Source organism: Delphinapterus leucas, chromosome 1, assembly GCF_059928025.1.
Source record: "Delphinapterus leucas isolate spDelLeu-1000000601 "Yukka" chromosome 1, BTC_Dleu_Yukka2, whole genome shotgun sequence".
Lineage (NCBI taxonomy): Eukaryota > Metazoa > Chordata > Mammalia > Artiodactyla > Monodontidae > Delphinapterus > Delphinapterus leucas.
The window spans coordinates 167,944,702-167,970,746 of record NC_143129.1 but is presented as its reverse complement, the minus strand read 5'-3'; the positions used below and the strand labels follow the sequence as shown (position 1 = coordinate 167,970,746).

Here is a 26,045-nt window from a genome sequence, read left to right as displayed (position 1 = left end):
GGCTCTGTTTTGATTGTATTAAAAAAAAACAAAACTATTCAATATGACATATAGTTTTTATGGTCCTTTGAGACCAACTTGAATCCAGAGTGAATGGTAGGTGTTTGCATTTTTGTATCTAGCCAAATGTGCATGACATTGACCACCAGGTTCAGTATCAACAATGCCTTTTTAATGTTAGACTACTTCAGTTTTTAATGTTAGGGTAGCTCACCTGGCACTTTTGACTGTCCTTCCATTTGTGATACTAACTGAAAAGTGTTAGATTACTGGAATTGACAAGGGAATCTTTTTGGTGGCTAAGATTCTTTTGGCTTTCTGCTAACTTATTTGTTCTTTTGCCTGTCTGACAGACATAAGTATCTTCAAGAATACGTTCCCTTTGCTCTTGGGACCTCAGCAGAGTGGAGAAATCACTTCCTGTTATATGCTCACCATTTAAGTGCCAGTTGGGGGTCTTCTTGCCAGTTAATTCTATATAAATAAATTTTGAGATACTTGTATTGAGATCAGACTGAAAGCCACCTCTGATAACCTTCTGTTACTGTAATAGTAGTGATGGAGTTAAGGGTGACTCTGAGTTGATTTTATTTGTAGCAGTTAGAAAATAATTATGGAATTTGCCTGAAGCTGTATTTACTATATAAAGCAGCAGTAGTAATAAAGTAGCCTTGTAATTGTGGAAATCTCATTGCCTAACACTAAGTTGGTGCCAGATAGAGATAGCTTTTTGGCATCTTGAGTCATTTGACAAGACCTACTTTGCAGGTGTGGAGATAGTACCTTTCCTCATGTGCATCTTTATCTCCATTGATATTCTCCGTAGGAGCATAAATAGAAGTACTGTTGCTACTTGGTCTCCATTCTTAGATTGAAGTAGAGGCTCTCAATTTCTTGCTGTTGGATTGCTAAGGACCCAAAGCAAGAAGTCATCATTCATTGAAACAAGTAATTTAAGCTTTACAAAATAATTGAAAACTTCCATTTGCTAAGCATTCACAACTCTATGAAGTTATTATCTCCATTTTATCAATAAAAGGCTTAAAACTCAGGCGAAATAACTTGTTAATGGCAACACAGCAATAACCCCAGAATAATCCCAGTTATTTCTACTGAGATTCAGAGTAGAAATAACCCAATTTGTTAATTACCCCAGTAGTTAAAAGGACTGTAGCCAGATGTGCTTATGATTTGACAGTGTCACAAAGGTTGGTATCATCTTATGTTCTTTACATTCAGTCCTAGAGGAAACAGCACAATGACATTATATTCTGAGGTAATGCTCCCAAGTGTGATTAAAAAGAATGTGTCAAGGGAATTCCCTGGAGGTCCAGTGGTTATGACTATGTGCTTTCACTGCTGAGGGCCCAGGTTTGATCCCTGGTTGGGAACCTAGGATCCCGCAAGCTGCACAGCGGCCAGAAAAAGAAAAAAAGAAAGAAAGAGTACATCAAAACCACAGATTAATGAGGTTCTGTAAAGAACGTAATGATACAGGGTGATTGATTTGACGCTTAATAAAAAAATTTTTCTCATTTTGATATATCCAGTGCTTTAGGCATTGATCACTCTTGGTTTTTAAATTTATGCTTACTCCATTTTGGGTATATAAAATGACTGCTGCTAAAGGTATTTCAAAGCCAGGCAGGAGGCCTTAGTTATTCTCTTCCTGTTCTTAAGGATGAATCTTTTCCATCCACCGAACACATGGGCTCCAACTCCCTGGAGAGGAGATTACAGTGTGTTGAATGTTGCAGCTGAGCCCTGTGTGTGCTTATTTATAAATCAGCCTTGGAAGTAATTGCATGCATCAGTAACAATTTGGATTGAGTTTATTTTGATGTGTTGTTGTCTAATAAACTCAAGGGTTAAACTTGCCTCCTTAAATATATTGATCAACTAACAAAATTTTTTGTATTTACCTGCTTGGTGTCATATGTGGTTTATTTTATGTGTGCTCTAAACTGTAAAGATGTTCTTTTTGTTTCTGTCATGTATGTCATACATTGGTATCTTCATTTGTAAATTTGTTTTTATGTTATTTAAGATACTTCTACGTCATTTTTAAAAAGCAAAACAAAACCATATGACTTTTTAAAGTCTAAATTATTATTTTTAATAAGTACTTTTTAATCAATAAGTATAAATATGTTTTCTTCATGAATAGAATAATTACCTTAATTTTCTTTTTTGATCCTTTGGTTGTCCATATTACCTCTTCAGCTTTGAGAATGTGATGGTGAACTAACAGACTGTTCTTGAGAGCAGTGTCCTTGCCTGTAATACCCCCGTGAGACTGCATCATGATGATTACATATCAGCTTATTTTACAAGCAGCCTAAAGATGCAGCTGATTTGGAAATGATGCTATTCATAGAAACCTACTAACCTGAAATGTTTTTACCACTTTATTTCTTAAATGTAGGTGGAAAAAACCCACATCGAGGTCACAGTACCCACCTCAAATGGTGACCAAATACAGGTTTGTGCCAATAGGCCACTTATTCCTTTTCCCCTCCCTCCCCAATTTTTTCTTCCCTCCCACTCCCTGCTCCTTAAAAAAAAATTATAAGTTGAAGGTTCAAAAAAACTTCAATGAGCCAATATTTTATCATTTTTCTTTCTTTTTTAATAATGGCAAAACAGAAGCTTGCAGAAAAAAGTGAAGATCTGATAAGAATGAGGAAGGTTAGCCATTTTTCACTTTCACAAAATCACTTTACCATCACCCATGCTGACTTTCAAAGTGCATTAAAAAGACAGTGGTCCATTCTTTTCATTGATTTCTCTTAATCTGAAATTACTTTCTAATAGCAGGTATACATATACACATGTTATGTATATATATGCATATACATACACACATATGTATACCAAAGAAATTATAATCCTATACTATATATTGAAAAATTTCATTAAAATAAACTTTCCAGTAGGAAAATATCTTTTTAAACAGAATGAAATAATTAGTGAAGGCCAAATCTATCCTTTATATTTAAACTTTATAAGAAATATTTCACAGTGGTACCATACGCTTGGAATCGTTGACAGTATTTTATGCATATTTATTATGGAAACCATCATAGCAGCAACTCCCAGTATTGCTGATAATTATGGGTTTGGCTGTTCTGTGTCTCATTCTTCCCAACCATAGAGTAGGATGAATCAATTCTTACTGAATAGAATATTGATTGACCATGTATAAAATGCCCTTAGATCTTTCTTATGGAAGATATTAGAGCCATACGTACCTGCAGTATTACTAAGTTTGAAATAATGTCCAAAACACTAAATAATGTCTTAAAGCATTTCCCTACTCCATGGAACATGGAGAGTCAAGGCTTCTTAAAGTCATGCATTTTAAGGTAACCCTCAAACAGCTCACAGAGGAACGTAAAGCAGCTTGTTATGTAAGAAGCCAATGAAGCCAGGAGCACTGTCTATTTAAATAACATCGTCGCATTCTTCCATCATTCATGAACAATGTCATCCATTTTCTAGTGGTAATCATGTCCTCTGTGTGTCCTTGTGGTTCTGTGACCATTTCATGTTGGCATATGCTGCGCTATGGACATTTAATTTTAAATATTTTTTTGGTTTGCCAATTTGCAGTTTTTTCGCGCAAGAACAACATTTTAATTTTTTATGCTTTTCTGTTTTTCCCTCTTTCATTTTCACAGAAAAAGAGAGAGAGACTAGATGGTGAAAACATTTATATCAGACATAGCAATTTAATGTTGGAGGTTTGTATGAACTTGAAGCTTATTTCAGTTGGTTGTCTGTAACCTTCTGCATTCTTTGCTGATCCCCTTTCTTCTTTCTATGCTGCGTTTGGTTTTGCATGCCATTGCATGAGAGAATTTTAGGTTTAAAATGCTTTTGCATGTTGGTAAACATGAAGATATGCAACCATCTCCACTTCTGACTCTTTAGTTTCCATCTCTCATACTTATCTAAAAAATATATGATTGGGACTACCTCAGCATCCCATGGTTCCATTGTTTTACCCACTTTTAGAAAGAACTACATCACTGTTTAAAAGTTCCTTGAATTGCCCAAGAGTATAAACTCCTGTATGTTTCAAGCATCAAATTTATACAATTTTTTCATCTTCTGAATCAGGGGAATGTGGAAAAATAGGAGAAATGATCACAATTCAAAATGGACTTAACTTTTTGAGGATACCAAAAAAATGACAGAAGAATAATCAGGGGGGAAAAAAGTAAGATACAGGAAGGAAAGAAGGGAGGCTAGCATTTAATGAGTAGTTAGTATGATATTAGATAGTTTAATTATAAAACAAGCCTATGGGTATGGGATTTTTATTTTAAAGAGAAAATTGAGGCTAAGAGAAATTAAGTAATTTCCTTGTGGTTATAGAGCTGGTAAATCAGTAAAGCTAGGATTTGTGTGAGGGTCCATCTAACTCTATTAAACTACACTTTTTTTTTTTTTCCCATTCGGAAATAGCAACATACTATGTGCTGTAGGAATTGTAAGGTCATTTTCCCATTGTATTTAATATCGGTCAGATTTTCACCAAGCCTATATTAGTATACTTTATCTAGTGTCAGGCTCCACACGGGATAAGGAAAAAACTAACTAGAAGATTACAGGAACTCTATGAGGAAAAATTAGGAAATTGGAGTTATTCTGTACAGAAACAGGCCATGTTTACACTTCAGAAACTCTTACCTGGAAGCTAATGATCTAATTATCTTACAACTCCACTCAAGACAGAACCAAAAGAAATGGGTATAAATTCTGACATCAGGGATTTAACTCAAGTATAAAGGAAATGTAACTATATAGGAAGATGATAAATCGTTCTTGCCTTCAGGAAGCATCCAATGTAGGGACAAATGGAAGAGAGAAACAATAAATAAGTAAACAAATACTGATAAAATGATTACAAGTTATTATAAAAGCTATGAAGGGGAAATAGTATGCTGTGCTAATAAAAAGGACCTGCTCTAAATAAGATGGACAGGGAAGTTGTCTATGAAGAGGTAACACTTAAGCTGAGACCTGAAAGATGAGCATATGTAATGGTAAATATTATTAAAGTGGATGTTTGAAGCAACTTTTTTAGATAGAACTCTAATAGCATCCAGTAATTACTTAACGTCATCTATTCTTTGTCAATACATATATTTTGAGTGCCTGCTAGGTATAAGTACTTTGATAAAAATTAAAATTATGGCCAGTTTTCATTAATCATGTACTGTGTGGTAGGCACAATACCAAGTGTTTTATATATGTTTACCTCATGTAACATGAAGTTTTCTTAGGCTGGACCCTAGGATATTTCAAACTTGGTAACTAGATCTCTTTGCTTTAGCGCATAGCTGAAACTAGACCTGAATGGTTCCGCTTCTGAGATTAGGGAGAATAACAGATATCAGTTGATCTCCTTATACTCAATAATGTAACATCTCCCAATTCCAAACATGCCTATTTCTTGACTTGTCCATCTGTAATTCTGCCTCTTAACTGGAACCTGCAGTACCAATCATATATTTGTCCTTTGTTCAATGAGGTGTGTTATGGCTTCTGAGACTCACAAAGTCCTTGTGTGTGATACGTTTTTCCCAGTATTTCATTGACAGCCATGAGAGGGGCTTTCTAAATAAGTGTGTGTTTGAAAATTAAAACTACTAACTATCTTTTGAGAATATTTTCTACTTAATTAAATGTTTGGTTTGATTGCTGCTAAAATTATAGGATGATAGGCATCAGAAAGTGTCTAATCTGAAAACAGCCCAAGTAGTTTGGCTAACCATCATTCTCTAGTATTGTAAAAGTTTTTTTCCCCCACTTAGGGAAGTTCTCTCAAGTTATCTGTCACTCTAGCAGATTTTTTTTTAAGCATTCCCTCCTCCCCCTACTCCTACCCCACCCCCACTAATGCTTTGTTCTGGCACAAATAAGGTCGAGTTCATTTTTAGATCTACTGTTTCCTCCTCCATCTCCCAGTGAGAACCTGTTGCAAGTTTCTGTGACAAATTCTATTTGGAACAGGTCCCTTTGAGATCTTAATTTAACTCTGTGCCCCTACAGGTTTCCAACAGAGCCAGCTAAGAAGGATGGAGAAAGCTCCCTCAGAAGCTGCTGATTTTATTGGAACATTTATTTTCTCAGGTTCCAAGCCAATCAAAAGCTAGGCAGGACAAGTAACAAATCACCATCTTTTATAGTAAGAGGCTAATAACCCAGAGAGTTATGGTTTTATCATAGCCTCTCTTGATCATTTTTTTTTTTCTTTTTTTTTTGTGGTACGCGGGCCTCTCACTGTTGTGGCCTCTCCCGTTGCGGAGCACAGGCTCCGGACGCGCAGGCTCAGCGGCCACCGCTCACGAGACCAGCCGCTCCGCGGCATGTGGGATCTTCCCGGACTGGGGCACGAACCTGTGTCCCCTGCATCGGCAGGCGGACTCCCAACCACTGCGCCACCAGGGAAGCCCAATCATTTTTTTTTTTTTTTTTTTTTCTCCATTCTCACCTTTAACCCTCCCAAATACGTTTAGTTCTTGGCCCAAGCAGATTTGATTTTGTCAGGAGCTAGGTCACAGAGCCTTCCGTGCCTGATGGGTCTCAGTTGTTCAGCCTACTACTGAGTCTTTGACTGACCTTGTTCCTGCTTTTCTTTAGCTAGTAAACATGCCTTTTCTTGCTTTCAGCTAGAACAAAAGTGCAAACTGTTGTTTCCCCATGGTGAAGCCCATATTCTTGAGCTATACTCACATTTCATCTCAGCAGGCAAGAGGTACTCTTATGGGGGAGCTACAGGATTGCCCTTTTTGGGTTAGTTTTCTCTTTGACTGATCTAAAAGCACATAAACATCATTCAGTCTTGCAAAAATAAAAAGAATAGACTATTAAATGAATTTTCTGAATGAATATCTCCAGAATCAGAATTGTTTCATATGCCTCATTGATTCTTTTTCCTATACTGTTTTCTCTTTGACATTGCTTTTGAAAAAAATTTACTTAATTGCAGCCTATATTGCCCCAGGAAAAACTTTTAAAACAAATTTTTATTTAAATGAATTCCTCCCCCCAACCCTCAACACCAAATGAGGCTGTTTCCCACGGAGCCAAAAAAGAAAAGTCTAATCCCCAAATTCACACAGCATATTAGGAGATATATTTAGTATTATGCTTTTCTTGGATACAGAGCTGCCTTGATATATAATAAACACAGAATTTTTAGCAGTCATCAAGTGACAGGCTCCCACATGTTTTGATTTCAAGCATAGACCTTTTGAGGGTTTTTTTGAAGAAATATGTTGGACCAAGAACATTTGAGTTTTTGTCTTCACGTTGTATTTCCCAGATTATTTCTGGCCAAGTCTCTTGAAAGTTGGTTTATGCCTCCTGTTACATAAACTTGAATGTTATTTCTCATATTATTTACAGCTTTATTAGCCTAGTTTTGATCATTTCTCCCTGGAATATTGCCTGTGAGAGTTTCCCCCTAGTTGTCCAGTAGTCACATCTGCAGGAACAGTTTAGTTATTTTAAGTCGTCAGGGAGACATATAAGGTATTTGACAAGTTCTTATTAAATCACTCCCCATCCATTGACGGTTACTGGAAGATGGTCCCTAGTTTGAATGGTACTGAGGGATGAAGTGAAGCTGTCAGAAGCTGCAAAACATAAGGCTTTTAGTGTGTGTGGATAGTATTGACAAAGAAAAAAAAATCCATTATATTTTATACCCCTGAGTAATTATTCAGAGATAGTAACTACTTGCTCTGGAGGCTTGAGCCAGGAATTTCAGTAATAAATTTTTGTATCGAGAAAGGGCTATTCCTGTTTACCAAAACCCAGCAACAGTCACCTAGTGGTAAGAAAGCAAAACTATCTCCAGGTAGAAATAGAGGGATACTGTACAGTTGCAACTCACCAAGGCAAGGCAACCCATAATGGGAGTTGAATCTTTCACCATGTCCTTCGTTTAACAGTTTCTCCTTCTCTATTGCTATCTCCATCCTGCCTGAGCTGAGCCTAAATCAGTTCCTATCAAGCTGAGGCTAATTGAGTTGTGGGATTACCTGCTTGGGATGAGGAGTTGGAGATCTAGTGCTGTGTCGTAATGGGAAGAAGAGTTGTAAAATTAAGGAGTGAGCTCTTTATAGGTTATATAACTGCTAAGAGCTATAGGGTTACGATGCTTCACTGCTTCCAAGAAAAGCACTGTGTTAAAAAAAAAAGCAAATATACCATATTGTATATTTACAATTTGAATGTAATTTATGGATTAACAACATCTATCCTGGATGTGGTGTATTTTCTACCAGTCCCCATAGTCTATGATGGTCTCCCCTTGGTGTTGTTTTTTTCCCTGAATATTTATTGCTTTGCATCTTGTCCTTTCAACTATAGGATTTAGACAAAAGTCAAGAAGAGATCAAAAAACATCATGCCAGCATCAGTGAGCTGAAAAAGAACTTCATGGAATCTGTACCAGAACCACAGCCTAGTGAATGGGATAAACGCTTATCCACTCACTCACCCTTTCGAACACTTAACATCAATGGGCAAATCCCTACAGGAGAAGGAGTGAGTACTTTGTCCATGTGACCAGTTGTGAGAATGAGTGAGATAAATGCTTTTGTATATTGATAATCTGTATCTGAAAGTTTAGAGCTGAAATTTAGCTTTGGTGTCTTACCAATTCATTCCAGCTTTAAAGCATTCATCATCAAACACTTGTTTTAATTCATATAGACTACTCAGTCCAATTATGGGGGCCATTTGGAGCTACCAGTCGATGACTGGGCCCTGAGAACTGTCTCTGCAGCTGCATGCTTCTGCCTGGTGTGTGTTTAGAAATTGACCATAAGCCAGTGGAACTTTATGTTCAAACTGTGACTTCAGGGACCAGAGAGTTTACTAAATTTAGTAAGGTCAAAATTTGGAAAGGGATAGGCATTTTTAAAAAACTTTGAACGTTTGCACAACTTAGAAATGTCTGGAATGGTTGACCACAATTATATAATAAACCAAGGAGACCTCAGCCAGAGAATGCAGAATAGCAAGTATTAATGATTGTATTTCAGTTTTAGAAGAACTACTGATGATTTATTTTATCTTTATGAGTAACATCAAGCTTTTAATACACTGTTTTATAAGATAGTCACAATTAGAGGAAGAGATACCTTTTAGAGGCTGTTCTTTTTCCATAATTGTTGTCATTACCCACTTTAGAGATCCTACACCTGAATCTGTGTAATGAGAATATCTTAAAAGTTACCTTGAGCACATATTCAAAAATTCTTTACTTAACCTTTACCCTATACAGGTTAAGTATGTATATAAATAGTCCCAGTGACTCAGTGAGTGAGTGTCATGATTTTAAAATTATATGCTTGTTTCCTCCCAAAACAATAGCAATTCTAGTTAAGAAAGGTAAAGTGATGTCTTAATAATTTTTTTAAAATTTGTTTTTATATTCAGAGTTCATGGTAAACTATCCAACTTACTGTTTAGTTTCTGGAACTGGAGAAGATAATAAAAGTTGGTTCACAAAGGATACATTTTATAATTTTCAAAATGTGATTAAAATTGGCTAACAGTTCTCCAAATAGAGTTGAACCAGCTTCACCAAGAAGGCTGGAGAATTCCTGAATGATGGGCAGGCAGAGAGAGTTACCAGGGTTGATAGGATGCAGTTGTTCTTATTCACTGTCCTCTCAGCCTCCACTCTCTGGTGTAAGTGGACATTAGTTCTGTATCCCAAATCTGGAGCATATACCCTGAACTGAGTCAGTGACTGCTTTCTATAAGTCTATGGCTCCCTGATAAAGCACTTGTTGCTACCTCGCCTGGCTAACCCTATCTACAAACCATAACTGCATATTTTCTAGAAGTTTTCTTTTTGATTCTGTGCAAGTAATAATAGATACTCAGCTACTTTGGAGAAGTAACTTAGTACCCTCTTGGATGAGGTTTGGTAAAGTTGAACCAGTCTCCATTTCCAGAAAATATTTTGTGTCTTAATAGAAACCCTTCAGAAACCATCTTAGGGCTAGTTTTGGGAATGGCTGTTTCATTCTGTCGACTTTAAAGAAATGACTTTTATAAATTAAATTAGATCAATAGGGAGTACTTTAGCTCTAGGGTTATGATACTACCCCTCTAAATGAATAATGCAATAAGTAAGAACTATATTGTGATAACCTTTTATATAGGATAATTCTACTTCCTGGCGTATCTTACTTTTTCTTTAATAATTAGGACAATATTTTTGTTCTCTGGGGATACCTCTTCCACCTTTGACAGCATTGTTGTTACATTGCAAGGCAACTGAATTTTATATAATTTGTGTATGACCAGGTGAAGAAAACCTCTGTCCTTCCCTCGGAAAGAAAGGTTGGTGGGCCAGAGGTAATGCTGCTGTTATGACTTGTGCTTCTCAATCAGAATTTGCTCTTGTCATGGCACTAAGCAGATAATTCCCCCAGAACTGAACAGCAGCTGCTCAGTGATTTTTTTTTTCTTTTGGCTATACTGGTAAATTCACACTCACCGCCTTTTGCCCTAACACATAACATTTTCGCTGCTGCATTTTGCAGCTTTCAATTTGCTTATTTCGGCGCATGGCTGGTTGAAAAGCTGCATGAAGATATAAATATGTATTCGGAGAGAAAAACGAATTTAATTGTACCCTATTCTTTTTATGTTGTCTTTCTTCTCCCCCTTATTTTCTTTTAAAAATCATTATAATTTTGCATCCTTTCTTTTCCTTTTTTCCTTTTTTTGCTGACCAGTCCCCCAGCTACTTTCTCCCTGATACGTATCACTTAGGGGTGTGCAAAGAACCAGTGTTGAACTTCCAAACAGATCAGAGAAGGCTGGCTCAACTAAGAGAACTTAGAGCCAAGTTTTTCCTTTCATAGAAAACATCTGTCTTGACTGGATGGCAGAGTACAGAAATTGCCAGGGGAGAAAAATTTCTCAATTGGACAATTGGAAAAAAATAATTTTCCTTAAAAGTATCAAAACCATTTGCTTAATGTGTTGTATAAACCTTCATGATGGTCGTTATTATTATTTTAAATCATGATTCTGAAGGGGGGAGGGAGTTTGTAATTGTTGAGATTTGTGGGAGTTTGGTTTATGGTTTTTGGGGTTTTTTTCTGATAGACCTTGGAGGCTCATATAAACTTTTATACTTTCGTTTTTCTTTTGCAGTCTTAGAAATGTATAGGATTAGGATTTTTATTCCCTTGAGCAAAAGCTAATTGCCATACTGAATGAACTCTTGCAGTTTTCTAAGTCCATATGAAGAGATATGAGGATAACATTTTATATTCTGCCATTCTATTTGTAATAAAAGTAACTTTTCTGATGGCAAGAAGAATGCTTCATCATTGGCTTTGCCCAATTGATCTAAGGAAAATTGGCAGCACCAAAGCAATGAAAAATGACCGAAAATTTGTGTGAATATCCTTAAAGGAGGAATAAATACTATAACTAAGGAAGTCCAGTGATTCCTTGAACTTTGAGGACTTCTACTCTTCATTCATTCATTCAATTACCTATTGAGTACCCTACTGTGTTATAGAAACTTTGCCAGTATAATTGCCAAAGTAAAGTAAAATACAGTGTCCAAAAGATCTTCCCAAATCCTTTGCACATCCCCAAGTATCATTTTTGAGCATTTTCCATCTGTCATTTTGTTCATCTTTCTCTGTCTTTCTTGATCTTCTACCGTGAAAGCAGACACAGGAACGTGCTCTGTTAGTGCAGGATGAAGAGAAAATTAAAAGGCAAGAGAGATCTACTGAAAGCGCCTTGCCCCAGCAAGAAAATGAAGAAATTCTTCCCAAGGTTTCTATTCCAATCCCTGAGGATCACAAGTTTCTCAAAAAGTGCCACCTCTACTCTAGTACTTTTTCATCTCCTCGTATTCCTTTTGTGATGTCTTTTCTCGTGGTTCTTGCATTGGCTGTCTGGTGGTTGGTCTTTCTGTGATCGGAAAACAGGGTGCTCATCTGAAATGTCAAGACTAAAACCATTGAACTTTGTTGTTCGCTTCTACTGTGTTATCTCCTGTGTGATGCCCTCTGATCTTGATAGTTCACTGTCCTAGGGGAGAGCCTGTGATCATTTTTCTGTCAATAAAATGTTACTCTTTGTAGAATATATATCATGGGGTACAAAGGAGTAGCAATGCATTGCTCAAGCCAGTTTTCCTCACCAAAGTTTAGGCAAATCTGATTTAAGCATATGGCAGGTTGGTACTTTCCCCAAAAGCTTTAACTCTTTTATCCTGCATGTTCTTATTGTTCACTGTTGCTATGTACTCCTCTCCGGTGTTTCACAGAAAGCAGGATATCCTGTAGAAACATTTGATGGCATATTTTCCTAATCTTCGATAGCTATTTGTGGGGCATGGGCTCTGTAGTTTAAGAAAAAAATTCAAGTTGCTAACCTTTCAAAAGCCTTAAAATGATACATTTTAATCTGTGAATCTATAACCACTCCTTTTCTTGATATATCAAACCAATATATACAAAGGCCTTTTGTGGAAAAGGGCTTTTGACTTCTGTGGCCTTCTTATGTGTATTTCTGAGACGTACAGGGACAAACAACTTTATCCTGCCTGGTGTATAGAAGAGATCTCCAAAGGTTAAATGCATTTTTCACAAGTATAATGTTGATGGTTTAAGGAAAATGGTGCTGGTGCCCTTTAGCCTCCAGCCAGGGCTGAATTTTCCAGACTACTCTGCCCATCTTTAAAAGTCCTGGAATAACAAATTTCTTTAAGGTCTGTACATAAACATACCCTTCTCTGAATTAAAATACTGTGTTACTTCTTTATGAGTTAAGTAATTATATTGCTAGAAGCAATATTTAGCCATTATGATAAGCTTAAAATAGATATCGATATATTTTGTTTTTCTGATAGACTTTGGACTTGTTTATTTTTACATGTGTGTTGAAATCAATTGTTTTTCATTGATGGCCTTGTGAGCTAAGGTTCTGTCGTGACAAGTATGTGTCTTCTGTTTGCATGTTGATTTTTAAGGCTTACCTGAAGTAAATATGCGTGTGCTCTCTCTTCACAACACAACTCGGATACCTAACCTGGTTTTTTTTTTCCCTCAATATTAATGAAATCTTGCATGTAGCTTGCTTTCTATGGCGCTTGAATGTACCAATATGGATGATTTGGTTAATGTTGTCTCAAATATTTGTTTTGAAATCTGAGTTCATAGAGTTATCAAATTGAGATTATTGCACTTTACTTCTCAACACTTCCAGCTGATGTAACTTCTAAACAAGACTTTTTGTTTTTAAGATGACGGTGTCTTAGAGCAAAAAAGGAGAACCCTAAAGCCAAGAATCTTTTGTCCTTCAACACCCACTATTATTATTCTATCTTCTCTGGAGACATGTAGAAATAATTCTCTGGTATTTCCTGAAAACTGCTACTCTGTTATTATAGGCTATCCAAAAAGATGGGAAAGAAGTGAGAAGCAGGTTAAAATTTAAAATCTGGAATGAGTATATCTTTCATGTCACAGGCTATGTCTGTTTATAAGAAATATTTTGTAATTAAGCATATTTATTGATTCACTCATAATAAGAAAAAAGAGACCTCAAATTAACCTGAAATATTGCAGAACCATTCTTTTTGTTTGTTTGTTTTTGTTTTTGTTTTTGTTTTGCGGTACGCGGGCCTCTCACTGCTGTGGCCTCTCCCGTCGCGGAGCCCAGGCTCCGGACGCACAGGCTCAGCGGCCATGGCCCACGGGCGCAGCCGCTCCGCGGCACGTGGGATCCTCCTGGACCGGGGCACTGAACCCACGTCCCCTGCATCGGCAGGCAGACTCCCAACCACTGCGCCACCAGGGAAGCCCTGCAGAACCATTCTTTAACACAGAAAGTGATCAACATCAGTACTCCCCTTTATCTGTGAAATAGAGATATGAGAGCTTTCCTTATGAAATAACAGAACTATGGCATTGGTTAGATTCTTCTGAATTTTTTTCAAGAAACTAAAAAGGAAATAATCTTAGGATTTTGTTGATACTTTTATAACTGTTTCAGATTATATTTCCAGTTTTCATCCATGTACATAGCATTTTATTAATTATTATTGTAAACGTCCCCTTGAGTTTTGTTTCTCTTTGTATTGGAGTTATTTCAAGTCCATTAAAAGTCTAGTGTAAGCCAACAATACTTTTCGGTTTTCTGAAGTGCAGCAGGAGCCCTCAGAGGTCCTTACTGATGATCAAAGGAGAGGCCCTTTCTTCTGTTAATAGGGTGAGAATGGTTGAGAGGGGAAGGGCTGATATACTTCGTATTGGACTAATAAGCTGGCCAATGCAGGCTCAAAAGATATGCCCATCACAGTTTTCAGAGGAAAAATATTTTTCACTGCTGCCAATATGTATAACATAAAGCTGTAAATAGTCTTGGTTTCCCTCTCACATCTCATTTCATTCTTGGTACCAGAGACAGATCCAAATAACTGTGTGTTGGTTTTACCCTGGTTCAGCTTCTTAACAGCAGGTTGATGAGTGAAAAACAATTTGGACTAAAGGTATCAATACAGACCAGTAAAAAGTCTGGGGGTTTTGCCTTGGTTTTGCTATTAGTCATTTCTAGGGTGACTCTGAGAAGTTCACTTAACTACTTGGTGCCCAGATTTCCACCTAGTAACGTAGAGACAAACCTACCTCATGAGAATGAATCTGTAACATGTTCCAGTAACCAGAAGCTCTGGTTGTCATTAAATTCTTGGTCTTTTGGGGACTGGAAATTAAAAAAACAAACACATTAACTTCCTGGATCTTTAAAAATAAAAGTAAGCAATTAAATAGCTGTGTTGATTTCCATCTACTCTGTATTGATATTTGACCAAACACTTAAAACTACTAAAGTTAAAAATTCCTTGTACTCTTAAGCAATTCATCTTACCCATGTGGTATTTTAGAGTGGACCATACTTGAAGATAAATCCAGCCTCTATATTCTGGACCTGTCTTTTAGCCATATTCTTATGCTAATGCATGGATTATGAAGGAGATTCAGTTTGCATGGGTCAATTCTACTACTTGTTTATATCGTTGGTAAAAGTTTTGAAGGGAGAAGATATTGACTCTGTTGACTAACATGAGACTAGTGATTATGTGTGGACTAGACTTCGTTGCCATCCTAGATCCTAGTACGTTTCTTTCTATTAGATATTATTGTAAGTTTTACTCTGAAATTTCTGTGGATATAAGCCAATTCATTTCTTCCTACATTCCAAAGTCACTACTGTAATATTTCCTATAGAAAAGCATGTAAGACATCCTATGCATTAGAGGTTTGGTTATTTTTTGAAGGCATTACCAATCAAAATTTATATTTAGGCTTTACCTAGTGATCATGTATTTACAAAAGGAAGACAGAAAATTCAAAGATAATATGAGACACTTTCTCAATGTTGCTTTTTTCTTGCCAAGAGTATTGAGCATAGTAAAGATATATAGAACTTTTCTACCAAGTTTCCTTCTCTTCTGTTCATCTTCATAGAAATTAAAAATCCCAAACTTTTTTACAGCGTTCTCTATCACATTGCGGAAGACTATTGTATTGTTTCTATTATACATAGAAGTTTTGCTTTTTTTCACTGCACTCAAGCGAGCCCTGTTGCTTGTAATTTTGGTAGTAGAAATGGAGACAACTCCTTATTCTTATCTGTGGGATAACTCCACCTGCCTCCTCTACACTGTTGGGAATAGTATCAGTAAGCGTGGCTCACTTCTGCTGCTGTTATCCCTCATGCCCTTGGATCTCCTTTTTACTGCATCAGTACATGATGCAAAAAGAAACATGTTGGTGTGGACCTTAGGAATGGACACCTGAAACGGTTAAGAAGTTGTTGTTAAAGTAAGAAAGCCATATAAAGTTAGGCTGGAACAGGAAGAGGGGTAGCTGTGATCAGCGATTACAAATTCATGGAGTATTTCATGTTGTAAACGAAATTCCTTTCATACTAGAACTTGGAAAATAAAGAGAAGAGAAAGTAGAGTAGTTTATTACTCCCACAGATCAGAAATAAAGGCTGAAAGCTAAATAACTTTAATAATAGCCTAACCAAATGTACAGATGACAGATTGTTGAGGAAACATCTACGTTAGGAATGCTTTTCTAATCTTTTGTGATTGATATCCTAGAGGGTAGCCCTCCCCTTTATCATAGTCAAAATCCTGTTTGGGGTAAATAACAGAATAAATCTAATCTTAAAGATTAAAGGAGGTGGGAAGGCATAGAGTCCCAGCTATCCTTTCAGGTCCCCCAAATCAATAAAGGATGCAGTTTAATTCTGTCTCTTTAAAGAAGAGTCTCCATATGTATAGAATCCTATCTCAACAAAACACAGAGAATAAGAATTAAAGGAAAAACATGGTTACTCTATCCATTCTTTATTCATTGCCCTCTAGGGCAATCAATGTATTGCAGGGATGGGTTTCAAAGAGGCAGCATTATCAGAATTTTAGGATTGGATAGGCCCCCAATCCAACTCCTCTCCCCTCCAATGCTTGATTCTTCTGTACAGTATCATTTAGAGATTCAGAGACCAAGTGGTCTCCCAGCCTGTGATTAAACATCTCCCAAGATATAGCACATTATGTCTTTCGACATCCCAAATTTTTAGATATTAATCATTCATGTATTAAGTCAAAGTCTGTTTCCCTGTAGCTTTCACTTCTTGGTTCTAAATGGAGGCATTCTGAAGAATTTTCTATCTTCCACATTATAAGGTCTTCACCATAGTTAAAAGTAACTCTCACGTTGCAATTAGTCACAGTTCTTGCCCTCAGATAACTTACCATCTGATATCCAGTTCTGTCCCAGTCTTCCTCCTAGCATGTTATCCTTCTGCTTTCTTCCTTTCTTTTTCTAGCTTTTCTTGTTTTATCAGCTCTTTTTCTTTCTGGCTCCATTGCCCATTGGTTGCTTCCCTATGGTTTATTCAGTTTTATGTCCCTTCCCAATGACTTGCCCTCTCTAAAAGAACATTTTGGAATTCCTGGAAATCCTAGCTTCTTCATAGATCACACAGGCACTTGGGGTTTTTTGTTTGTTTTTCAGATAAAGGAGTTGGGGGGGAGGGGTGGGATAGTTTTGTAGCTTTGGAAACTTCTTGTAGCCCAGAATCTGTTGACAAGATTGTATTGCCATTATATCCTGAAGCAGCATACCACCAGAGCCTGCATTCTAAGTTTGCTTGCCTTCTCTGACAGCCTGGCTAACCTTTACATCCTCTATGATAGCCCTCACATGATTTGATTTATACCACTTTGATATGATACAGTTATGGAACCTTACTTTCTGTTTAACATTCTGATTTTGACTTAGAGCCCCACTAGAAAAAGCGATATTAAAAATTTGAAATGTTAATCCATCTCTTTTAGTTTTGCCTGTCTCCTCAAAACTGTGAGATTCTGAGGTGTGAAGCCTTGTTTTATCTATCTTTGTTTGCCAGAGACACCTTTGTATCTCAGATATATAATGAATAATTAATATTTGTTAAATTGAATTAAATAATTAGTAACATGGTAACAGATAAAGTCTAACTTTTCACTTAGAATCTCTTGTATTAGGACACAAGTTTGTGCCAAAGTAATCACCCCGTGCCCAATCAGTACATGCAGGTAGCCCAAAAAACCCATGTATGGCCCGGAAGCCACTGTCTCTCCTATTAATCCTGTAGTATGGTCCTTGGTTTATTCAAAGAATCTACGTATACTTCTATGATAGGTGTCAGTCTCTCTTGTTAATGTCTTGTAATTTGATTCAGTTAAAAGCTCTTATCCATTTACCACAGTAATAATCAACTATTTTCACTATAGAATGTATTATTGAGACCAGGGTACTTGTTTATATGTGTAAATACATCTTGGGAGTGTGATATCATGAAGAGAACCTGTTATTTGACATTTTGCGTTTATCTAAAATACATTTCAGAGAGCAGTTTGATACATTTGTCTTGTGTTTTATATGATATAAAAACACCAAATATATCAAACTCTTGTGGTATCAAGAGTTTTGTATGTCAGACCAGGGGTTGACCAACTTTTTCTGTAAAGGACCAGATAATAAATATTTTAGGCTTTGCAGTCCATATAGTCTCTGTCAAAAGTACTCAACGTTGCCATTGTAGAGTGAAAGCAGCATTGACGATAAATAAAGAAACATGAATATGTTCGTCAAACTTTATTTGTGGACACGAAATCTGAGTTTCATATAATTTGTATGTGTCACTAAATATTTTTCTATTTCTTTCCCAACCATTTAAAAATGTAAAACCATTCTTAGCTCATAGCCGTACAGAAGCAAAGAAAGGGCTGGATTTGGCTGCTGGCTGTAGGCTGCTGACCCCCGACATAGGTCTAGAGAGGCAGAACTGATCAGTTAGATTTTCTGCCTTTGTACTGTTTCGAAGAGTTGTAGTCAAAATCTTAACATCTTCATTCAGTGTTGAAGTGTTTTTTGTCTTGTTTATGATTAGAAATGGAAAACAAAAGACAAGGCACTCATTCCTATTTATCTGGCAGCCAGGGTACACCTGAACAATAATCTAAAATATCTTTACCACCACAACATGCCTGCCTCTGTCAGTTTCCAAACTGTTCTGTGTTCACTGTGCTCTTAACACGTTCAGCGACAAATCCAGCTAACCCCTTTGTTCTTTTTGGTTTTTAAGGGTCTGCCTCTATCTCCCCCTAAGGAATAAAGAAACAATTCCCAAATTCACCTTCTCTTTAGCCGGGTTTTAGAGATATCTAATGAACATGGTAAAGAAGATTTTCACTCTAAATTTTTGGTACACCATAGTGTATAAATTTAAGGTTGGGCGTCTAAGGGAAACATTTTAGAAGGGTTCCTCTTTCAAAATAAAGATTTCTCTGAGAGGAGTTCCCTATTTCAGGGCTGATTTGGGCAGTATTTACCAAGAAGTCAGAATAAAATAAAGTTCTATGCTTTCAGAGGTGTCTTTGCTCCCTAGTTGACTGGTTGTGTTCTGGAGGGTTCCTTGGTCTGTAATTAGCTTTGGGAGGTGCTTTCTAACACATTCCTAAATCTATGTTCCTTTCCCCCTGGTCTAGGATCCTTTAGCTATGATACACGGTTGAATAAATTGTTTATCCATTAGCAGTTGAGCAAGATATTTAAGCCTAAAGAAATCTGCTAAGAACTTCTCTTTTTGGAACATTTTCTTTGATATTTTTCTCATGTTATTTGCTTTGTTAATATGTAAAATTATTACGAATAAATCTTATTGCAAATCTGATTCTGGTTGCTACTAATCATTAAGGAAATGAGTCAGTAATGCTGCACGTAGACAGACCCACTACCAAAAAAGGGGGGGAAGGAACCTCTGCTTCAGCAGATCAGCAAGAGATATTGTCAGCCAGTCTTTCTAGAAAAATTCTCTTGTTTTTCCCATATTTTCACTCTTCTGTGTGGCCCAGTAATTGTCTTATGCTCAATCCTAAAACAGAGATAACTTATTCACATGCGTTCACTTCTGAGAATATTAATGTTTTAAACCAGCTTTAGAACTATTTGACTTATTTATACGAAGTTTTAAAGATAATTTTTTTCTAACCCATTTAACCAGTCACTACAACACATGTAATTGTCACATCTGTTAGAAGCATTTTTAATATGCTGAATTTGTCTTGTTTTGTTTTGTTTTGTTTTGTTTTAAAAGGAAGCACTCTACAAATTAGTAGTTATTAATGCCTCTCTGATCATATTGAAGAGTGAGGATGGAGTGGGTGTGGATGTGTGCGCATGAGGAGAGCTGCTCCTATAATGTGGAATTAACAGAAGGTCCACTGCTTAATCTCTTACTTCACCTTGGTGAACCTTATCTCTTATCTTACTCTCACAGTTCTAGATTCTGTTGTATCATCCAGGTGATTACTTAAAACCAACACTCCACATTTTGAAGTGGTCTATTTACTAGCACAAAGTATGTACCTTGTTGCCATGTCTGAGTAATACAAAATTTTGTAGTGTTTCTCCAAAGCCACATTCCTTTTAGGAATTTATTGAAAATGTTAACATGGAAAACCATTTCATTATTATAGGATTTTTTGGGAAGAGAAGACACAGCTAATTAATATCTAGTCATCGTTTTCTGTTGTATATAGTTCTATGGAATCAAGGTGCTATTTTCTAGATATCAATTGGGATATAATATTTTCCTTAAATGCTTATGGCTTTAATCATTTTTGGAATTGGGACTTCTGAGAAATCTTGCCAAGTGTATTAAATTGTGTTCCATACTAAATGATCAGAGTTTTTGTGCTGGTTATAGCCCCTTCCTTTCCATCTCCATCTCTTCAACTCTTCAACTCAACCCTTCTTAGTATAATGAAATAAACTTGACTGGTCACGTCTGGTCTCCTAGGCATGTTTAGTATAACCTTTCATATATGCTCAATCACTTTGATTTCTATAGCTCTATTCAGGTTTGAGAACACTCATTTGATCTGTGGAGTCCTTGCTGGTGAGTGCAGTGTTAAGGCAAAATTTTCTATTATTTAATAGTTAAAATTTTGCATCAGGCACCGATTTTACAGCTGTTTGCTTTTACATTCACCTATTCTGGGGATAATCTAATAACAGTACTATTTAGGAAATGATGAAAACTATGTTTGAAGGATAATTGTCATTGGCAAATTCCATTTGCTGGCGTTTGTAAAAGGCTGCATTAGAGAATGATTTTGATTTTCGTACGATAGGCAATCTTACCAACCGTAATTTAATAAAGGCCAGTGTCTTCCTAAGTAAGCTCCTTTATCCAGACGTAATTTTTATATGCCAGAGAATAGCAATGGACAATGAAAATGACTCAAGTTTTGTGGAGAAGCTAGTGAGCACTATAAGGATGTACTTCTAGCCAGGGAGGGACCAGTAGCATAGCAACTTTATTAAAAAAAAAAAAAAAATGTAGGGGAAGATATAGCCAAGAGAGAAAATTTAGACTGAAGAGAAATGTATTGCATGATTAAGAATGACACACTAGAGAGGAAAGAGAGAATTTTAAAATCGTCTTTTACTAGCCACGTGGTTACTCTGTTGTTAGTTTATCCCCATCTTGAGCATTTGTGATTCTAATGTCCTTTTCTAAACTGCCAGTTGACGTGAGTTTTCCACCGAAAGTGTATCAAAACTATTATTTATGAAGGTTTTGGGGGTGGAGGGGCCAGGGGATGTTTTTCTTTTTGGTAATTTTTGTTCTCCTTTCTTCGTTTGTTTCCTTTTTCGGCTGAAGAATGGGCTGCTGCTGCTTGACCTGTCATCTTTATGTGCTGTTTACACATGGCTTTTACAAAAGAAGCCATTACCACATCTGATTTATCTCTTATTGCAAGTGCCCCTTTAAAAGCATTTGTTTTAACTTAACAAATAAAAAAAAAGTCACCAGGTTAGCGTTATTTTATAACCAAGGGAAACACCGATATTATTAATTTTTCAAAATAGGAATAAGATTACAAATATCGGTAATATAGTAAATGTATAAAGACATGTGTTTCGCTTTTTAGAGCTTTTTCCCAAGGCACTTAAAGCCATTCTTTGCTGAGACATAAACTTGCCCTGTTTTGTTAGAGAGAAGTATGTGGAAACAAAGCACTCGCAATTAACTGATCTTATCAGGATTGGAGTCTACTACATTTTTTAGTTTGCATGTTGCAGACCATTTGGGGGTATTATTTAAATACATCTTGATAATTTAAGTGACTGTAATATTTATCGTTTACTTTAGTTAAGAACCAGGAGCTGGACTCTTCTGCTGGGTATCTTCCTTCTGTGCTTAGCAAGATAACCTCGATTCCTGCTGGTTCTGTGGGCACTTGCAGTACAAAGCATTTCTTACGGGGTTTGCAAAGCAAGGGTAATGTGCTCTGTGGGTGTATGTGTGTCTGTGCACACCCCTCCCCCTTAATCCCACTGCCACCTTCTGCTCACTCCTTTTTTCTTATCAAAACTTATTTTTTTTAATTATATAAGCCTAACGAATCCCCAAACCCCCATTTTTCCTGACATACAGGAACGCTGATAAAAGTTTAATGTATTAACCTTCCCTGAAGTATTTGCATTTCAATAGGCCACAGAGTCATTGCAAAGATGATGGTGACATTACAGAGTTGATCATACCGTTAAGCAGTATTTCCAAGGTTAGTCCTAACTCTCAGTTTACTTGGTTGAATGGCAAAATAGAATGAAGAGAATGTGAAAACCAATGGTAGTTTAATAGATGTGGTGGATTTAGGGTTCCATTGGGTAAAGTGACTATAGAGATAGTATGCTAAATCTCAGAGTCCCTTTTTACAGAAAATTTAGGAATTTCTGGAAGCAGAATCTGTGGGTCGTATCATAAAAAGATATGCTTTGGGCTTAGAAACAGCAATAAATCTATTAAGCTTTAAAATGATTGTAAATTTTGTGACTAATCAGAAATGTTCTCAAAACTATTAAAAATGGCCTATCCAGTGTTCCTCAGGAGAATCTTGGCTCAGAAATAATTAAATATCCTCATAGTGTATCAATTTTAGTTCTTATCTTCTATCACAGTTTTTTTCTAAGTTCTACCTGGTGATGTCCTCTAAAATATAGTGAGAACCTGGCTCAGAACGTGCTTAGCTGAAAGACCAGCCTTAGTTAAATCCATAGGGTTGGCTAATTTGGATACTCAAGAAACAGTTCCATAAGGACTGGTTCTGGTTCATGTTTCTTTGCAAAAAGTAATATTTTAAGAAATATAGTATAATGACAAATAATATCTAGTATTTGCTTAGAACCTCGGTTTGAGCACTCTGCACAGTTAACCCTCACAGTAACCATATCAGGTAGGTAGTGGTGTTCTTTTTTTTTTTTTTTTTTTTTTGCGGTACGCGGGCCTCTCCCTGCTGTGGCCTCTCCCATTGCGGAGCACAGGCTCCGGACGCGCAGGCTCAGCGGCCATGGCCCACGGGCCCAGCCGCTCCGTGGCATGTGGGATCCTCCCAGACCGGGGCACAAACCCACGTCCTCTGCATCGGCAGGCAGGCTCTCAACCACTGTGCCACCAGGGAAGCCCCAGTAGTGGTGTTCTTGCTTTATGTGATAAAATTGAGTCTCAGAGCGGCTCAGGGACCTACTTAAGAACGAGCAGTTTTTAAGTGAGAGAACTGGAGCTAAATCCAGGTCTTTCATGTTTCAGACCAGTAATATTCTGTTATGACACAACTATATCCTAAGTCACTTAGTCCCCAAGTGAAAATGTGATGAAAGTTACAGAAAGTGAATTAAGGAGAGGGTTGGAATTTGTGAGGCTCTAATGACTTATAAAACTAGGTATTAACAATGGTGCTCTAAGATCCCCAAACCAATAATGAGTTGATTTATTAATACTGGACTGCCCTTAACTTGCCTTAAATCCCTCAGGTTGTTTCACAGAATGTCCCAGAACCTGAAATAGGATCTTTCAGTCAGTAGGAACCAGAAGATGGGAATAAGAAATGAGGTCTTTCCTATTGTTGAGACAAAGAGTCTCAGGGCTTTTGTTTGGCCTTGGGGATAATCTGGTTCCTGGTTTAAAAATCATTCAATAAAAAGAATTGAATTTTTTAGAAGAAAATAGTTGTTTCCTTTATGTATTTATTGGGGATATTTAAATAGATCAATAGTTCAAATTCCCATTAATTAAATCAAACCTCAAGTACCAGGTCTGAGGAAAATTAGATTGGTGTCCAAAAGCAAACAAACCAAAAACACCTTGTCATCAAACCAAATGACATTTTATAATTCTAATAATTATTTGTTCTTCATCAAAGAAAGTATTTTTGGTTTTCTGTGCTCGAGCCTCTAAGTATATTTATGTAAAAGTGAAACTCTTGCTGATTTGGAAGGGAATGTTTGAGACTATTTAAGATGGCACTGGTAAAGTGGGTTAAGACAGGATATTTCTGTAATTTAGTGAGAGAATTTGTATTTTGGTCTGGCCAAACTAAGAAAATTCTTTTGCAGTCATCATTTGTGTTTCCTGCTTCTCAATTTAGTCATTTTGATAAAATAAAATGTCACCTTAGCATGTTAATTGCCCTTCTCTTAAAATTTGTCTTGTATAATTTCAGCAAGTAAGAAAACCCATATTTATTAATTTGTCTATAATGTCTGTTTAAACATGCATATATATATGATGATAAAATTTTCACAGGTATTCTAAAAATAGATCTTTGAAAATACTGAGTAGAATATGAAGGAAAAGGGTTTTCCTGAACACTTAATATTAAACATATATTGATTCCAAGACTCTCATTAGAGGTTAGCTTTGTAACTGATATCACTGTATTTTCTTCCTTCTTTTAAAATTGTCCTGTCAGCTGTCTAATTCTGCTAATGGTGGACTTAGTAACATTGTTGACTGGCTTATTCCAGTGTTTAGTGTAATGTTGTAATACCTGAGAAGGCACAAAAAATAACAAGACACTGTAATTAAGCTTACTGACCAGCTCTGATAAAAGTTTGCTTTCTCCCCAGGGTTCCACCATTGCCCAACCACCACACAGCCCTGAGTTTATTATGCAGATATATGTAACTGCTATCTGTACATATCACTGTTAATACCTTCATTCAGCTAAATCTAAGTACCCTGGAAAATGGATCACTGCCTTCTTTTATTTATCTCAAAAGCACCTAAAAGAGGATTCTCTTCTGAGGTGGCAATTAAACAACTATTTATTGAATTCGGTCATTTCATTCTGCTGTCTTATACTTAATTTCAGTAAAAGAAGGTCTCAGCCTGAGGTGTAGGGCACTCAGCCAAAACAAACAAAAAACCACACACACACACACACACACACACACACACACGGAATATAAAGCATTCTGATGTGAAGTATGATAGTGTTTATCTATAGTCTATATCACTAATCTAGAGTTAATGTTCAAATCAGGCCTTGGACACTTTAATATTTTATATTCCCAGTTGCTATCATGACTTTGGCAAGAGAGTGATAATTTTCCTTAAGTGTCTTTACTGTTTCAGAAGCAGATGTCTAATAAGAAATTCACAGAAACTCTGTGACAACTCACAGATACAACCATATTTTTAGTCATATTCCTGAGAATATCCCTGCCATTTCTAAATCAGAAAGCATTAAACAAAATGTAATGAAGCTACACCTTAAATTTGAGCTATTTCTTCTCCACTCAGATAGATTGTCCATCATCCTTGACTTTGACTTTCAAAATCCACTCACTAAATTACTACAGTTTTATATTATATTCTCCATATAAAAGAGAATTTTTATACTACTTACCAGTTACTGACATTTCTTATCATTCTTTACATTAACTACTTTTTCATTTAGGAAACCATTAAGGTTTATTTTTAACTGTTTTCAAAGGCTTGGAGTATATTAAGGATTTATCAGCACTTCCTTCATAAATTGTTTACCAGACTCTTCGTGTTTTACAGACCACTTCATTATGAAACCAGTGTAAAAGCCTGCATAAGAAAAATTATTTAATAGCATTTTTATTACAAAGGTAATGCATATTCATTTTAAAAAGGTTGGGAAATACAGAAAAACACAAAGAAAGAAATTAAATTATTTGCAATCCTACCCCTACTGATATTTTAGTATACCTTGACATCTTTTTCATGTATATAATTACACACATTGGAAAATATAATTTTTAAATTGGTAAGAAATAAAACATAGCATATATTATTAAGAGGGGGATTTAGTCTTTTAAGTTAGCATTTTTGCCTTCTTCCCTTATTCCAACAATCTAATCATGGTCCTGAAATGAAAGTATGACCCTGAAATCGTATGACAAGGTTGGCAGGGAAAGAGCTGCTGTTCTTCATTTGGTCCTTAACTGCCTACCCAGGATTTTAATGTATAAGAAGATAAAATGAGACAATAGCAGGTTCCTTTTCTTTTTTTTTTTTAACAGAGAAAGGAATTGTTTTCCTATTGCCATCTAAAGGTAAAATTGGACTTCATTAAGCAAGGAACAAGGACAAAATGT

General features: G+C 36.3%; 1 protein-coding gene across 27 annotated transcripts in view; it reads left to right on the top strand.

The window, feature by feature from the left end:
- The window catches only part of EPB41 (erythrocyte membrane protein band 4.1), a 199,073-nt gene that overhangs the window by 139,611 nt on the left and 33,417 nt on the right, over positions 1-26,045 (top strand). For 11 of the 27 annotated variants that reach the window (XM_089897478.1, XM_089897474.1, XM_089897456.1 and 8 more), the window contains 3 exons: positions 2,426-2,482; positions 3,681-3,743; positions 8,389-8,565. In XM_089897478.1, coding sequence (XP_089753604.1) covers positions 2,426-2,482; positions 3,681-3,743; positions 8,389-8,565 — 297 coding nt within the window. Of the gene's footprint in view, positions 1-2,425; positions 2,483-3,680; positions 3,744-8,388; positions 8,566-10,341; positions 10,393-11,730; positions 11,839-26,045 lie in introns of all 27 variants that reach the window. The other 16 variants (XM_089897532.1, XM_089897529.1, XM_089897557.1 and 13 more) reach the window with 8 other exon arrangements.